Source organism: Leptosomus discolor, chromosome 13 (genome assembly GCF_034619465.1).
Source record: "Leptosomus discolor isolate bLepDis1 chromosome 13, bLepDis1.hap2, whole genome shotgun sequence".
NCBI classification, from domain to species: Eukaryota; Metazoa; Chordata; class Aves; order Leptosomiformes; family Leptosomidae; genus Leptosomus; species Leptosomus discolor.
The window spans coordinates 4,710,435-4,726,010 of record NC_141403.1 but is presented as its reverse complement, the minus strand read 5'-3'; the positions used below and the strand labels follow the sequence as shown (position 1 = coordinate 4,726,010).

At 38.6% G+C, this 15,576-nt stretch overlaps 1 protein-coding gene across 5 annotated transcripts in view; it reads left to right on the top strand.

The window, feature by feature from the left end:
• The window catches only part of PRKDC (protein kinase, DNA-activated, catalytic subunit), an 81,251-nt gene that overhangs the window by 12,710 nt on the left and 52,965 nt on the right, over positions 1-15,576 (top strand). For 2 of the 5 annotated variants that reach the window (XM_086472694.1, XM_086472693.1), the window contains exons 16-33: positions 227-376; positions 833-948; positions 1,633-1,792; positions 2,767-2,853; positions 3,234-3,353; positions 3,741-3,900; positions 4,340-4,446; positions 5,454-5,544; positions 6,392-6,555; positions 7,209-7,361; positions 8,613-8,720; positions 9,539-9,765; positions 10,196-10,290; positions 11,176-11,275; positions 12,219-12,352; positions 12,860-13,114; positions 14,154-14,380; positions 15,277-15,485. In XM_086472694.1, the coding sequence (XP_086328820.1) occupies positions 227-376; positions 833-948; positions 1,633-1,792; positions 2,767-2,853; positions 3,234-3,353; positions 3,741-3,900; positions 4,340-4,446; positions 5,454-5,544; positions 6,392-6,555; positions 7,209-7,361; positions 8,613-8,720; positions 9,539-9,765; positions 10,196-10,290; positions 11,176-11,275; positions 12,219-12,352; positions 12,860-13,114; positions 14,154-14,380; positions 15,277-15,485 (2,663 nt within the window). Of the gene's footprint in view, positions 1-226; positions 377-832; positions 949-1,632; positions 1,793-2,766; positions 2,854-3,233; positions 3,354-3,740; positions 3,901-4,339; positions 4,447-5,453; positions 5,545-6,391; positions 6,556-7,208; positions 7,362-8,612; positions 8,721-9,538; positions 9,766-10,195; positions 10,291-11,175; positions 11,276-12,218; positions 12,353-12,859; positions 13,115-14,153; positions 14,381-15,276; positions 15,486-15,576 lie in introns of those variants that run through there. The other 3 variants (XM_086472696.1, XM_086472695.1, XM_086472697.1) reach the window with 2 other exon arrangements.

Here is a 15,576-nt window from a genome sequence, read left to right as displayed (position 1 = left end):
ATCACTGCTTTTCTAACCCTAGAATTTTTCCAAATGTCATGTTGTAGAAGAACTGTTTCCTGGTTTTAGTTGGATTTTGTGGCTGATGAATGAATTGAACAGGGATGAATCTAGGCTTCCATAGCTGAGGACTGTCTAAAGCTGGATTCTCTGGATCTTGGTTTTTAAGTGGAAGAAATAATTTTCATTGGTGTTTTGAAATGTGAACTGTTTTCCTCCTACAAAGGAATGTGGCTTTGAAGATGAAAACTTCCTTACTGAGAATTCACCACTGCAGTCCCTGAGTCGCTTGCTGTATGATGAACTTATAAAATCTGTTTTGAAGATTATTGAGAAATTGGACTTGACTGTTCAGAAGCTGGATGCTAATGGACAGGTGAGACCTGATGACTTGTCCATTGATTCCTGCTGTTGAAGGGGAACCAGAATCACATTCCCTGTTTCATTTTCATTGTGCTTAGATAGCTCCTTGTAGTGTCCCTAAAGTAACATTCATACTAGACAAAGTGTTTTACTTCGTATTTCTGAACATTGCATTGCAATGTTAGGAGATGGAAACATTGGAATTGGTAGGAATTCACAGAATCTGTTATTTTAGACTTCCTACTCTGGCATCTAGTGGTTTTCATTTGTTTACTTGCTTTCTCCTTAGAAGCAAGCATCCTTTATTATTTCTTTGAATTAATGATGTGTCAATTATTAGTCCTTTGTCTCTGTCAAACTGGCTAGTAGCAGCTAGAAAAAGGAGACAGATTGTTCATCTGGAAAAAAAGCATAAATGCTTTCTATGTTGTCACAGTTCCAGTGTTCTTGCTTCAATATTTATTTTCAGGATGAGAATGAAACTGAGAGTGCTTTGATCGGGCCTACTTCTGACCCTGCTTCGAACCTTCAGCCGACGAAGCCGACAGACTTTATTGCCTTCATAAATCTAGTGGAATTCTGCAGGTATTAATATGTTTTAATGTAATTTGGCAGTTACAGAGTGGTTGGAAGAAATTTGAAGTGAGATTTATTTAATCTGCCTGTTTCTGGCTTAGGACAATGTGCCAATTTCAAAACGCGCACAGTTTAGGAGGGAGGCAGTGTGTTTCAAACATCTGTAGAAACATACTAGCTCATCAGCTCAGGTTTTTTTGAAGAGTACAGGAGACAAATCTTTCATTATTTGGGTGTAATTGTCTTTCAGTATATGTTGTAACTTTTAGTATTGTATTGACCATACATCCTGACTACTTCAGAGACCAGAAATACCGTCTTTCTAGGGTGGTATTGGGCATTAAGTCAAAGGTACAGCATTGTTTGCCTGTGGAGGTCCAGTTGATTTCCCCTAGCAATGCTGCAGTCTTGGTAATGAAATGTGATACATGAGTATGTGTGTTTGTATAAATTCAATAACGAGAGCTAATGAGTAAGGGCTTTGCACTGTAAAGCAAAATAAAGATCTTCCTATGTTTGCCTCAGAAGGCAGCGTGTAATTATTGCCTCACTGTCTTTGGAGCTGCTCTGTTATGGCAGCACTTCTCTGTCCTGTACTGATTTGGAAGTTTGAAAAAAAATGAAAGAAATATTTTACTCAGTTTCTTTTTTCTTTTTTCTTTTCCCCTGTATATTTTCTGCGCATCGTTTTAGAGAGATACTTCCAGAGAAGCATGTTGAATACTTTAACCCTTGGGTATATTCCTTTGGTTATGAGCTTATTATACATTCAACGAGACTACCTCTTATTAGTGGATTCTACAAGCTGCTTTCTGTTACGATGAAAATTGCCAAGAAAATAAAATATTTTGAGGTGAGCTCTCTTTTTTTTTTTTTCTTCCCCCCCCCCCCAGCAGAGGGGTAACATGTTGTGTTAATGATGGTGTCATTCTTTATATACAGCCTTTGGAACTGTATATAAAGAACTATGGAAAATAGTTCATTGAAACTGTTACCCAGTTGTTTCCAGGGTTTATCGCATCCTATACCTCTGTGGTTACAAGCACATAGAAAGTAAAAATTTAGACTAGAAGCCCAGTTTCTGAAGAGACACCATCCATGTGTAATGCTCTTTCCAAAATCCTCAGCTGGATGAACAGAGGGGTGGGAAATACCCTTGCAGTGCGGGCGGTACAGAGGACAGCTTGGCTGTCAGAAGCAATCTAGCCAGAACAGCGGAGACACGTGTGGGTTAAGTACTCAGCTGCTGGGGTCTGCTTGTGCTGCACTCACTGATTTCCACCAGAAATGGGATGCTCTGTTGGTGGCTGCACCAGTTGTGGTATGGAAGGTATCGTAAAGTGACAGTGCTTCATCCCCATATAGCCCAGAACTCTCCCTGCTGCTGCTGGCGATGGCACCAAGCGAAGCAGATTTGGGAACTCCCTGGTGTAGATGCCTGTCCTGTAGATGCTGTTGTGAATTGCCCTTTTCTTATTCCACCAGCATTCTTGCCACCTGGACATCCACTCTTAGAGTTGTTTTTTCTTTTATGGTTTGTTAGATGGGCAGACAAGGAGAAAATTAAGCCATTGAGAAGTTATTTTTCAGTCATACATATCTTGCTTATTTGCTTATTAATATTAAGTGAATTCCAAAAAGTTGACCCTCGATGCACTGTGTTAATGTTAGCTTCTGAGTTTTGGGAGAACAAACATTTCAAGTTTTCACTGGCACCAGTTTCATATTGAGCAGTGATGTGTGTATAGTGAGTGGAACTTGTGCTTCACATTTGTACTGTGTACTACTTTTTTTTAATACTGTTGACTTGTGGTTTCTGTTTGATAGGGTGTCAGCCCAAGCAGTCTCAGAACATGTCCTGAAGACCTAGAAAAGAGGTCTTGCTTTGCACTGTTTGTAAAGTTTGGAAAAGAGGTAAGTGATTTTGCTGGCTACCTTTCTTAGTCTTAATATAAACATACATGACTCAATCTAAATTATTTCTTCTGAGAAATCTTACATATATGATAGAAGTATTCTAGCTGTTTGAATTATGCAAATAGTGGGGGTTTAAGATCTTTTTCTGTCTTTTTTTTTTTTTAATTTAACATCAGAAGAGATGTATTGGTCACCTATTCATGTACAGTTGAGAAATAACTGTCTATTTTTGCATTAAATACTTTCTGGTAACTGTCTGCAGGTGACTGAGATTCCACTATTATTTTTGAGTTGTTTATTTCACATGAATATTGATACAGTTAAATCAAGATCTTAAATGTTTATGATTGCTCTTGATCTATTTATCTGAATTTTAGGTTGCAGCAAAAATGAAACAGTATAAGGATGAGTTGTTGGCGTCCTGTCTGAATTTTTTGCTGTCTTTACCGCATGACATCATCATGCTTGATATCAAAGCATATATTCCCGCCCTGCAGGTGGGTCACAGTGATGTACAGCTAACTTTTTTTTTTTCTAAAACACATACAAAAATTCTGGAGCAAAGTTAGTATCCTGTGGAGCAATTAAGGTAACTGTTAAGCTTTGTACTGCCTTCAGAGGGACAGAATACAAATGACTTGACTTTTTCGATAAACAAGTAAATGGTCAGATTTTGCTTTTGCACTGAGCTGAGTCTGTTAGTGCCTGTGTTGCCATGTAATGTGTATCTCACGTGCTGATCTTGGGCGAGGTGTTAAACAGACAACAGTTATTAAGAAGGAAGATGTATTTTATGCTAAATGCTTTCAAATATTTTCCTTTTACCTTTAAATAATAATAGTCAATAAAAATGAAAGACTGACAGTTTTACGTTTCTCACGTAGAATGCATTTAAGCTGGGCCTTAGCTGTACCCCAATGGCTGACCTGGGACTGGATGCTCTGGAAGACTGGTCAGCTCACATCCCCAGACATATAATACAACCCTACTACAAGGATGTTCTACCTCTTCTTGATGGTTATTTGAAAAACTCTACATCTACAGGTACATAAAAGGAAAAAAATGTTAGTCTCAAGGGAGAAGAAAATGTTTTTTTCATAGTTACGCCTGAAGATACGGATGTGACATATTTTTGTCTGTATCGTGTGCTTCCTGTGGTTGCAACAACGTAACTTCTCTTGCACCCCAAAATTTACCCTTTTCTTAAACTAGGATTTATTTACTACTGCTGAACAGTCATTAATTGTAGCCATTTTATATGCCGTTTCTCTGTGGTTTGTCCTCTGTATCCTTAAATCAGCTTAATTTTCACTAATAGCGTTTTATTTTCCCTGATAAAAATTTTAAATGAAAGAATAGTTGTCACATCTTAAAAATAAAACTGTGCAAAACCAGGGTGGGTTTTTTTAGAGAAACTATGAGTAGGTGCGTGAGGTGCTGGTACAATAAACTAACATTAGTATGCTGGTTTTTTGTTCATCAGTTGAATCTCAGAATAACTGGGAAGTAAGGAAACTTTCTCGAGCAGCCCAGAAGGGATTTAATAAAGTTGTGATACAGCGTTTAAGAAAAGCAAAGACTTTTTCATTGGTAAGAATGCTGTTTCTTTTTAGAGTTAAATGTGAGTTAATCCCTTCCCGCTGTTTCTCTTCCTTTCTTGCATGCATGCTTTTTTCCCGAGGGTTGTTTCTACCTTAGATTGGTTCACTGAATGCCGTTCTGCAGCGTGGCTCGAAAAGCTGTTACATCAGCACAGCTGGAAAGATTTCATATGCTAGGGTGAGAATGGGAATGAAGCAGGGAAAGGGAACTGAAGAAATCCTGTAAGTCAGCATCACTGCTAGACTGATATATTGTGGAAACAAAAATTTAACTCCTGCCACCTCAAATCAGGTCCCAGCTTAGCAGTGGTGCAGTGTGCGAAGACCATTTTCTGAATGTGTTACTGGTTTTGTTTTAATTATCTTGTGGATAGGTTCAGTCCTAGAAGTCAAACATATGTATCATTTTGACAAGTGGATTCTCAAGTAGCTCAGAATAAGTGTAGTTTTATTTGTATATTCCAGTGCGCAAACTAACTTGAAATGAGCCTTTTTTAGGCGTGAAACTACTAGTTATATGTTATACATGAAGTCTTTCCAACCTAGTGGTCTTTAAACAAAGTGAGTAAATTTGACATCCCATACAGGCTGCTTATGAAAATTGGTTGTCTACTATAGATACAGGATCTAAACTTGTAAGTTCTGGGATTAAAGCATATGAAAAGGGTAATTTTTACTTCAGATTTCTTTCTGCTTTTTGTTGTTCTGTAGGTATGTGTTGTCTGTGATGATAAAATTTTAACTTTATTTGAGAAATGGCAATTGAAAGCCCACAAAACGTGATGAAAATGTTTCCCAGTCTTGCTCCCTTCTGCTTATTGAACTAAAACTGTTGTTCTTGTCTGATGTGGTGGTTTTTGCCACAGATTCTTGTTTTTACCTTCTTCATCTATGTGTTAATAAGAGCCGTAAACCCTTCATTTACTATATAAACCAAGTTACTTCTATATGGAAGTTACTCTTCCTTCACTAATATAAATCTGTTGAATTATTTAGGATGATAGCCCCTCCTTGGAAGCAGTGAGGACTAGAGTGGCACGCCTTCTTGGATCTTTGGGAGGGCAGATCAACCACAACTTAATTACAGGTGAGTGCCCTGGCAGTGTAAATAAAAATATTTACGTGCCTCTGCTGTGTCTCTTGACAGTAGATTTCAGTGAGTTCTCAACATGACTTTATAAGAATGCTTGAGCTTTTCAAGGAAAGCTGTTTCTTGTTGCTCTTGTTTAAACAAAGTTGCTTTTATTCAATTCTGGAGTTTAGGAGAGCAAAGTATTCACTAACTTGCTATGGAATGCAGAAAGTGTGTAGAAAACTTCAGTTAAAGGCAAAAAAATACATACATCTGAGTGTGTGGCTTTATTTATTCCAGCCTTCACCCTCTGGCTGCAAAACTTTTTGCCCCGGTTTGTAACTCTTTAGTACTTGTTTCCACCTTTTTACTACAATTCTCATTTAATCCAGTTTTTCAGAACTGCAGCCTGTGAGTTGTGTAAGTCTTGGCAAGCTCACTTCTTCGCTTGTGAGTTTAAGGTGCACCAGGCCTTTAGTATGTCCAAGTAGTAGGGCTCCACTTCAGTGCCTCCTCGAAAAAAAACCGTTCTCTTTTCTTCTCTGTTCAGTCTGTGAGTAAGTTTGTCTCCAAACTTACCTGTATTGAAGCTGGAGGCTGCTGCAACTGTCTCCTGAAATGATGGCTGCAGTTATTTTTTCCATGTGGTGGCAAAACATCTGTTTGGATGTGCAAATAAAACCAACCTTCTAACATACTTCTGGTGCTTGCAACTTCCAGTAATTTCTGAAGCATTAACATCGTATGGAGATCTAACTGAAGCTGGAAGGTTACAGATCTTTTGACCGAGCTATGGAAATACTTGCTCTGTGTGTATTATATAAAGCTTATTTTTTGTTTTGATCTTTTGCAAATGCATTAGCTACCTCTGCAGAAGAGATGATGAAGAAATGTGTATCCTGGGACACTGAGAAGCGTCTGAGCTTTGCTGTGCCGTTTGCAGATATGAAGCCTGTCATCTACTTGGATTTATTCTTGCCTCGTGTGACTGAACTGGCTCTTTCTGCAAGTGACAGACAAACAAAAGTACTGATGTTTTTCCTGCACCTTTTTTATGCTAGTTGATAAATACTGCATAAAATAATGTCTTCCTTGTTGAGAAAGAGCTGTTTTAATTAATTCATAGGTAGCAGTGTGCTGCTTTGGTGCTTGTTCATGATGACGTTGTTCTGTTTAAAAACTAAAGAGCAGAAGTTGCTGTAAGCTCTATCAGACAGCGTTGTGCTTTGAGAGTTAGACTTAACATAAAACCAAAAAATTTAAACTAGTTGATCTTCAGTGTTGTTTGGCCTCCTTTTCATGCCTAGCCTATGACCCTGTGGGCCCAGGCCAGCAGAGCACTTAAACAAATGTTTGGCTGGGTTGGGATGTTGACACCCAAAGAGAGTCCAGAACAGAGATATCCTTAAACATGATCCTGGGTGACTTACACAGTGATGGATTTTCTCCAGCTGAAAAGCGACTGCCCACGATAGAGACCAAAACATTAGGAGGAAGATCAGTTGAAATGTGCTTAAATTATTTCCATGGACGTGATCTGTTCCTGGAACCGTGATTTAGCATAGATCAGAGTGATTTCTCGAGTACATCCTTTCTTGTGGTTCATTCTCTCCTGCCCACAGTTTTGTCTTGTGTGAGAAAGTAATGCATGCATAACCAAAGGGACTTTTAAATTTCAGGTTGCCGCGTGTGAGCTGCTCCATAGCATAGTCACGTATATGTTGGGGAAAGCATCTCAGATGCCCGAAGGACGTGAGGGTCCCCCACCCATGTATCAGTTACATAAGCGAATATTTCCAGTGCTGCTTCGTCTTGCTTGTGATGTAGACCAGGTAAACAGATTCATTTGTAAGTGCTTTAGCTTGTTTAAAATACCTCTAAATGGTGGGATTAATTTGTAATTTTATTTAGAAGTTATCCTGTTGGAAGGTATCCTGAGACCTTGCCTTTTTTTTTCTTTTTTTCCCCCCTAAATGTAATATATTTTGTAAGCTGAAATTCTATTTCAGGGTTAGTTTTCCAGGATTTTAGGGGTGGGTGGAAGCCTTTTCAAAGACTTCAGTGTGGGAGTGTAATTCAGAGTAACTCGGAGTATACAAATACATGAGGGTTTCAAGATTCAAGTTTCAAGCTTCATTCAAAGAGTTTGTGGTAGTAGCTGCTCTTTATCGCTGTATTTAATTTCGGTATTTTTCTGTAGTAAGTTAATTTGAGGTGAGGTTGGTTATTTCAATATTGAAACGGTGCAAAGCTGCAATCCACAAGAAGAGCATTTGGGAGAGACTTTGTAGCTGCCTCATTGATGGCTGAGGATGAAATATTTAATTCAAACATCTGAACATCTGAGGTGTTCCTCCTCCTTTACACGAAACAGAACGGTCACATAGCTTCAGCTTTGCTGAAATTACAGGTCTTGTGCCTTTTCACACTGTTTGTACCCTGGCATCCAGGTTCTGGTTTTAGACCAAAGGGACTTTGTGTTCTGTTAAAATATACAGGAAGCTGTGTTACCAATTTAGATGAAACCCCTTTTGCTGGCATATGGCTGAACATAAACCATGGGTAAATAATAAACCAATGCCCACAGGCATACACGCTGTTTTATAAACATTTATGTATATGTACATATATAAGTACATTTAATGGTTCTTTATGTAGTAGTATGACAGTGTTCAATCAGGTCAACTTACAGGTAGAATTGTTGAAATCCAGGAAGTTAGAATAATGTATATGGTAACGATTAAGAGATTTTTAGATCAAAATACAGCTTGAAAACAAACTTCCATGTTTCTCTGGCTGAATGTTGGCACATCAGTCCGTGGCATGCGATGTTCTTTGTCTCAGGTGATCTTACTGAAAGGAAACTTGGAGATCTTTTGAGACTAGTTGAATAGAGAGCAGCTCACCAGACTGTTTTGGTTTTTTTTAGATTCTTGATATGGGAATGTAATATGAAGCTGATTGTTCATTTTATAGACCCTTTTTCAGAGAAGTACTGGGTTTTATTCTTGCATATTTTGAATAGCGAAATAGCATAGAAATATATTCATCCTAGAAATGTAGTCGATGTTTGCTCTTTGCAGGTAACAAGACAGTTGTATGAGCCTTTAGTCATGCAACTCATTCACTGGTTTACCAACAACAAAAAATTTGAGAGTCAAGACACAGTGGCCTTCCTGGAAGCTATCTTGGTAGGTCATAAGTCTTCCTTCTCTCTTTTTCTCTGTGCCATGTGACTTTGATTTTAACTAGCATTATTTTACTACTGAAAGAACGAGGAACACATGAACAGATATAATGGCTTCTTAGTGGTTTGAAAGAAGGAAGACGGTTTATCATTTTATTTTTTTTTAATGACTATTTAATGTTTCTTAACCAAGATTTTGATGATAGATTTCTCTTCTTTCTTTGGCATTCTTAAAATGCAGGTGTAGCATCTTTGGAGTCTTTATAGGAGTAATGAAACGCTCTTTTTGTCATCAGTGTATACAAGAAACTCCTAAAATACATCCACACCCGCCTCTAAGGAAAGTTTGTTTTGATGTGTGCTTAACTTTTCCTCTTCAGTTTCTTTGCTTTGAGCAGGTGCAAAAGCTTTAAACGTAGAAGGGGCTTTTGCACTGAGCTGAAGGATGGAGGCAAGCTGGGTCAGGGGGTTTTGCAGTACTTTTTGTAAATGAAAGCCAGGGTTGTCACACCACTTCTCAAGCAGAGGTAACTGGCCCAGCAGAAAATGAAGTGATTTAGACAAGACTCCTAAACCGGTAGCTGAGACAGGAGTAGAAATCCAGATCTTTGAGGCCTAATCCGGTGCTGTGAGGGCTGGAAATGCTGCCTTTCCCTTGGACAGTAGTGATTTTGAAGCGTTGTAATTTCTGGGAAACTGTGAGTACAGTTTTTTAACTTACAAATAATACCATGTAAATAAGCTGCTCTAATGCTGCACTATGACAATAGCGGGGTGGGGTTTTTTTCATTCTTGTAATGAAATAATCTTGTGTAATTTCAGAGTGGCATAGTGGATCCGGTTGACAGCACTTTGAGAGATTTCTGTGGTCAGTGCGTACAGGAATTTTTGAAATGGTCTATTAAGCAGACCACACCGAGGCAGCAGGAGAAAAGCCCAGCAAACACCAAGTCTCTTTTTAAACGGTTGTATAGTCTTGCTCTTCATCCCAGTGCTTTCAAGAGACTGGGGGCAGCACTTGCTTTTAACAGCATCTACAGAGAATTTCGGTGAGCAAACAGAGCTTGAAATAGTAACTAGCTTGGACTAAAGGTTCAAAGAGATAAAAAGAATTAAGTGGAGAACTCAAATAGGCATTCACTGACACTCGTTCTATTAATGTATATAGCAGCTGTAAAATTGAGTTACTCAGCTTATTAATTTTTAATTATCATTTTGTGTTTGGGTGTTCTGCAAGTGGGGAGCATATAAATTTAAATTTCTATCACAAGTCTATGGGAAGTTGTTTATGCCTTTTAAAGGTGGTCAGCAAATTTCATTGCTGTTTTTTAAAATGGTTTAGATGTGGGTTTTTTTGTGCAAACATCTTGTGCAGCTTTAATCTCAACAGTATTTTAATTTGTTTTTTTTAATTAGAATTTCACACTTAGTGCTTCTTCTAGTCATGTGTCTTATTAAATTTATTCCTGATTTTTAAAGGGAAGAAAATTCTCTGGTGGAGCAGTTCGTATTTGAAGCATTGGTTGTATTTCTGGAAAGTCTGGCCTTAACCCATACAGATGAGAAATCATTAGGTGAGCTATAATTCATTAACTATGGAATGAAGAAAAAAGCCATCATGTTGAATCTTGGATTAAAGAAGAAAAACTGCTATAACTGTAGGAAAAGTATCAACTCCTTGCAACATATAAAGGTGGAAGATTTTAGGCCCAGGAGAAAGAACCTTTTCATGTTTACAATGATTTACAGTTTTGCAGTAACACTGAAAATGCTTGTGGTGCTTCTGATTTGAGTCCTGGTTTTGCAATTAGTGTAAAAAGGTAGCTTGATAAGAATCTTGAAGTCTACTCTTTTATAACAGACAAAATGCTCCAAAAATTGACTTTTCTATGTATTCTGTGAAAGATTTCCACCGTTTTGTAATACCCTTTCCTGGTTGCCTTGGCATTCTCTGCAACCGTATGTAGCTACGTGAAGAATCTATGACGTCTTCCACAGTGCTAATGATTTTTCAGCAAACCTTTTTTTTCTTTTTTCTTTTTTTTTTTTTTTTCCCCCATGCTCTGACTTTCATCAATTAATAGTAATTAGAACAGAAAGCCAAAACCTGATGTTACAAAGCTTTTTTTTCTATCAGAAAAACAGTTCAGGGTATGGTAGAAGTGGCTCCAGAAGAAATACTCATGTGAGAAAGTTTTACAGTACTTCTAAGCATGATCACAGAAAGTAAAATACACAGTTACATCGCAGGCCTCAGAGCTGGCTAAGGCCATGTCTGCTGTTTTATGGTTTTGTTCCTTGGCCTTGAAAAATTTACGGTAGAAGCAAAGAGTAGTGGAGTTGGTCAACGTTATCCTGTGCGTAAGTCTCTTGCACCGTTTCCGTAGTGCTAATACCTCAATTAATTTAACCAAGTTGCTAGCATTTATTTATAAATGTCAATTCTCTCTTTCTAACAGGTACCACTCAACAATGTTGTGATGCTATTAATCATCTGAAGCGCATAATCAAGCATAAAGCACCTTCTCTGAACAAGGAAGGGAAACGGCGAGTACCACGGTCAGCAATTTGCCTTTTTTTGGATTTGTTTTTTTTTTCTTTAATTTTACAGTTTAATAATGATGCATGTAGTTCTGTTAAACACTTGGGATTCTGAATGAGGAGTTCATCCTGTGATGCAGATCTGATATGTCTGTTGAACCACTGGTGGGAAATGCTGGATGTGATACTAGAGGATCATGATCACCATTCTTTATTCCAGCGTGGTGAGCTTGCTTTAGTCTGGCAAGGACAGGCAGAAAAGAAAAGCTTAGTTCGCTCACATCAGTGTTTATAATAACGTTAGCACCGGTGATACACAGCACTTGGAGGAAACTCCTCCAAAGTCTTTCTTATTGCTGTAGGAAGTAGGACAAGCTGCGACAGGATGAGCAGCGCTTGAAGAGGGGTAGCAAAAAAGGTGGAAGAAGCAAGAATGGATTCAGTATCGGGCTGGATGAAGCTCCATCACCATGTCTGATGGCATAGCTGACCCTGCTTTGAGCAGGAGGTTGGACTAGAGACCTACTGAGGTCCCTTTTTGCCAGAGTTACCATGTGATCCTAAAGAAGCAGGCGAGTGGAGTCTGAGAGTTAGCTCACTGGTGTGACATTTGGTAAGTTAGGAGACTGGTTAATTAGGGGTGAGGAAAAAGTGTGCGGGCTTATTTAAGCTTTCATCTCCTTTTTTGTCTCCTTGAGCGTTACAAAGAGAAAGGAAGAGGCTTGGTTCTGCTTTGTAAATTGTTGCCACAGAGACTGGGCTCTGGGGATGCAAAGCAGAGTGAGGAGAAGGGAAAGCAGTGCGAGATGTGCTTGTAGAAGAGCTCTTCCTTGTGGCTAGATAGATATTCATAACACTTGTGGAATGTTTTGATTTTTTTTTTTTTTTTTTTTCAACTGGAAGATTATGGCTTCCTGGTAGATGTCAAGAGGATTGTTAATCCGTCATATTTTTTGTGCAGAGGATTTCCAGCTACTAAGTCAGTGTGTCTTCTGGATGTCGTCATGTGGCTCTTGGTGCAGTGTGGACGACCTCAGACGGAGTGCCGACATAAAGCCATGGAACTCTTCTATGAATTTGTTCCTTTATTACCAGGTATTTTAAGTCACAGTGCCCTATTATCTTTCCTTCCTAAATGCTGTGCATGCCTTCCCTCTGTTTTCTGCGTGTGCAAAGTATTACTTACAAGAAAAATTATTTTTGAGGTAAAAGTCTGGTCCCTCAGTGCTATTAAATAGAAACTGAGTAGTTGCTCATATTGGAAATCAAATACTGTGAGAACCTCAGGGTTTGTGGGATGTTCGTGGGCGTAGAGGGGAGTTTTATTGCAAACTTCCTTCCAGCCAGGAAGGAGAACTTAGAGGCCCAGAACTGCTGCTGTATCCAGCTATGAAGGCAGTGTTTGACTGGGAACTAGTGGGGGTGTCTCACAAACTGGCCTCTTCCTTGTGGGTTGTTTAAGTAGTATGACCAAGGCTAGACCAGAACCAACACCTTCTCTGCTAGATGATCCAGTTTAAAACACAAAGTCTATTTGCCTCTAATTCCTTGCTAGTTTGAAATGTGTTTTTCCTAAAGAATTTCTATTTCTGTGTTTATCAGGAAACAAGTCTCCATCTTCTTGGCTGGCTGATATTCTGAAAAACCGAGACGTTTCTTTCCTCATTAACAAATTTGAAGGAGGAGGCAGCGATGCCAGAAGTCCATCTGGGATCCTTTCTCAGCCAACTCTCCGTGGTATGCAGGAGCCCTTCAGTTTACAGACTGTCATGCGGTGGCTGGATATGTTCTTAGCAGCGCTGGACTGCTACAATACCTTCTTTGAGCTGCGAATGATCAAACCTCATGAAATACTGGGTGAGTGATTAACTGTTGCATTAGGTTCATTCACGTCTGTTACACAAAGCCCGTCCAAGCCAAGTTCCTAACTTGGACTTTTTTCTTGAATGTAGAATTGATGAATTTTATAAACTCTCCCGCAGGTTTCAATGACTGTTGTTGTACTGGATGTTTTTTGATGAAGAAGTACTTTGTTAATAGTGTATCTTAAAGTGTTTCCTTTTAGTCCTAGAAATATAACTTTACATTTCTGTCTTTCAGTCATCCACTCACCAGCAACTTCTTTTACTCTATCTCATCTTCAAAAATTATTCTGTATGGCTGATTTCCCAGAGGGCGGCAATAGAGGGGTTTTTGTGGGTGGTTTTGTTGTTGTTTTTTTTTTTTTTTTTAATCTTTCCAGAGCTGTTTACCTGCTCTTTATTAATGTTTGGAGGGAGCTATCAGAAAGCAATGAAAGAAGTCCTCTTTTCACTTCAAGCCCAGTACATGTTACCTTTTTTTCAGTTCCCAATGCTTCAGCTGCATCAGGTCCAAAAGCCTTGTGTTTGAATTTTGATCAGGTGCATAATAATACCTTGTGTAGCCATTGGGTCTCTCAAAAAGTTTTTCTTTTAATTATTCATGCAAGTCTATAAACAAAATGCTTTTCATCACCAATAGTACAGATGCTTAGTTACTTCATACATGAAGTCTTGTACAAGTTCCATGTAGTCTGCCTGTCAGTGTCATCTCTGTCTTGGTTTAAAACAGTACTGTAAGATCATTGCTGGATGCAGTTGGCTAAATTATTCAAAATTAGGGATTTTAGATTTTATTACACATGCTTAAATCATCATCATTAGTAAGTGCTTGTAGTGATCAGTAAGGAGAAAGCTACCCTTCACTGCCCAGAACGTTAATATTTGGAGCCAGTGTAGGACTTCCAGAAAACACTGGTGTGAGGTGTGGTGGCTTTCTGTTTATCTCAGTTTCACTGTTTTCTTCCAAACATAAAATAATATATTTAAAAGTTGAGAGCTGCTGTATCATTTCAACTTAGTATGATTCTTCTTAGGTGCGAATGAAAGATCCTCATTCTTGGAATCCGTGCAGTTCTTCCTTGAAACGATCGCTTTGCGCGATATCCACGCGGCAGAGCAGTGCTTTGATTGCCGTTCGAAAGGCAGCTTGTTCAGTCCACATGAGAGAGACCTGTATAATTACAGCAAGTGTACCATTATTGTCCGAATTATGGAGTTTGTCACCATGATCTTGGAAACATGCCAGCAGGATTTCTGGAAGGTAGGCGCTGAAATCTGTAGTGGGTAGATACAGATTTTATATGTAGTTAAAGATTTGTGTTTCCATTGTGAGGTTAATTCACTGGAGAACATCGTCTTTAGTGGTGGTTTTATCCAAATTGATGACTAAGTGTCACAAACTGTTCTGGTCTTCACGTGCAAGTGAAAAGGATTATATTGCTCAGTGGAATTTTAGTGGGTGATACAGTTTTGGTTGGAGGAATTAGTGTTTCCTGTAGATGTCAGTTGTATATTGACTGTGAGATTCCTGTATGTTGACTATGAGATTTATTCTTCTGGAGTACCTGCAATGAAGATTTCCTGTATGACTCCTGATGGCCTTAAACGTGTGGAGGTGATTGCCTTTCTGCCTTTTAAGCAGCTGATTTTGGCAATTCTTCCTTGAATTCAATGTAGATGTTCAGATCTCTCCATTTGCCTAGCTTTGATGCAATATAAACTCTGTTTAACTATATAAAGTATGGTACTTGTGAATCTTTTATGAAACTTACACTGCCGAGTTTAGTTCTGAGACCGTCTCCTGTTAACAGTAAACCTCTATTAGAGTTCACAGAGGTGTGCATCTGGATTCCAAGGTGATTGCAGGTGTATGATCAAGACTGAAACAGGCCTATGTGGACCTAAAAGATCTTACGTGCAGTTTGATGAGATAGCATATGTCTATGTATATTTTTATAGATAATTTCTGTGTATTAGCAGGATGGAAAGTCGGACATTTCATAGAGAAAGAAAATGTCACTTAGTGAGAAAAGTTACTGTTCCAGGTTTGGTTTCATTTTAGATAGAAGGACTGATCATTAAGTTATGAAGAATAAAATACAGAAGTCTAAATGAATTTTTAAACGAAGCTTTTATTTAATGTTTTATTCTGTCTAGCTACTGGAGAAGGAACTGCTTAATGCAAGCCTTATAGAGCTTCTGGTGGTGACAGTGTGTGATCCATCACACATAGGCTTCAACACGGCTGATGTGCAAGTCATGAAAAATCTCCCAGATATCTCAGTAAGACTCATGAAAGCTTTGATGAAATCTCCCTACAAGGAGTCTTTGAAACTGTGCATAAAGAAACGAATCACACCACAGAGGTCAGTAGGGGCATTCTGGTAAGCATGACTCCAGAACAAATGCCACTCACCATGAAAAATGGAAAGTGAACAATGTTGTGTAGGGTTGCAC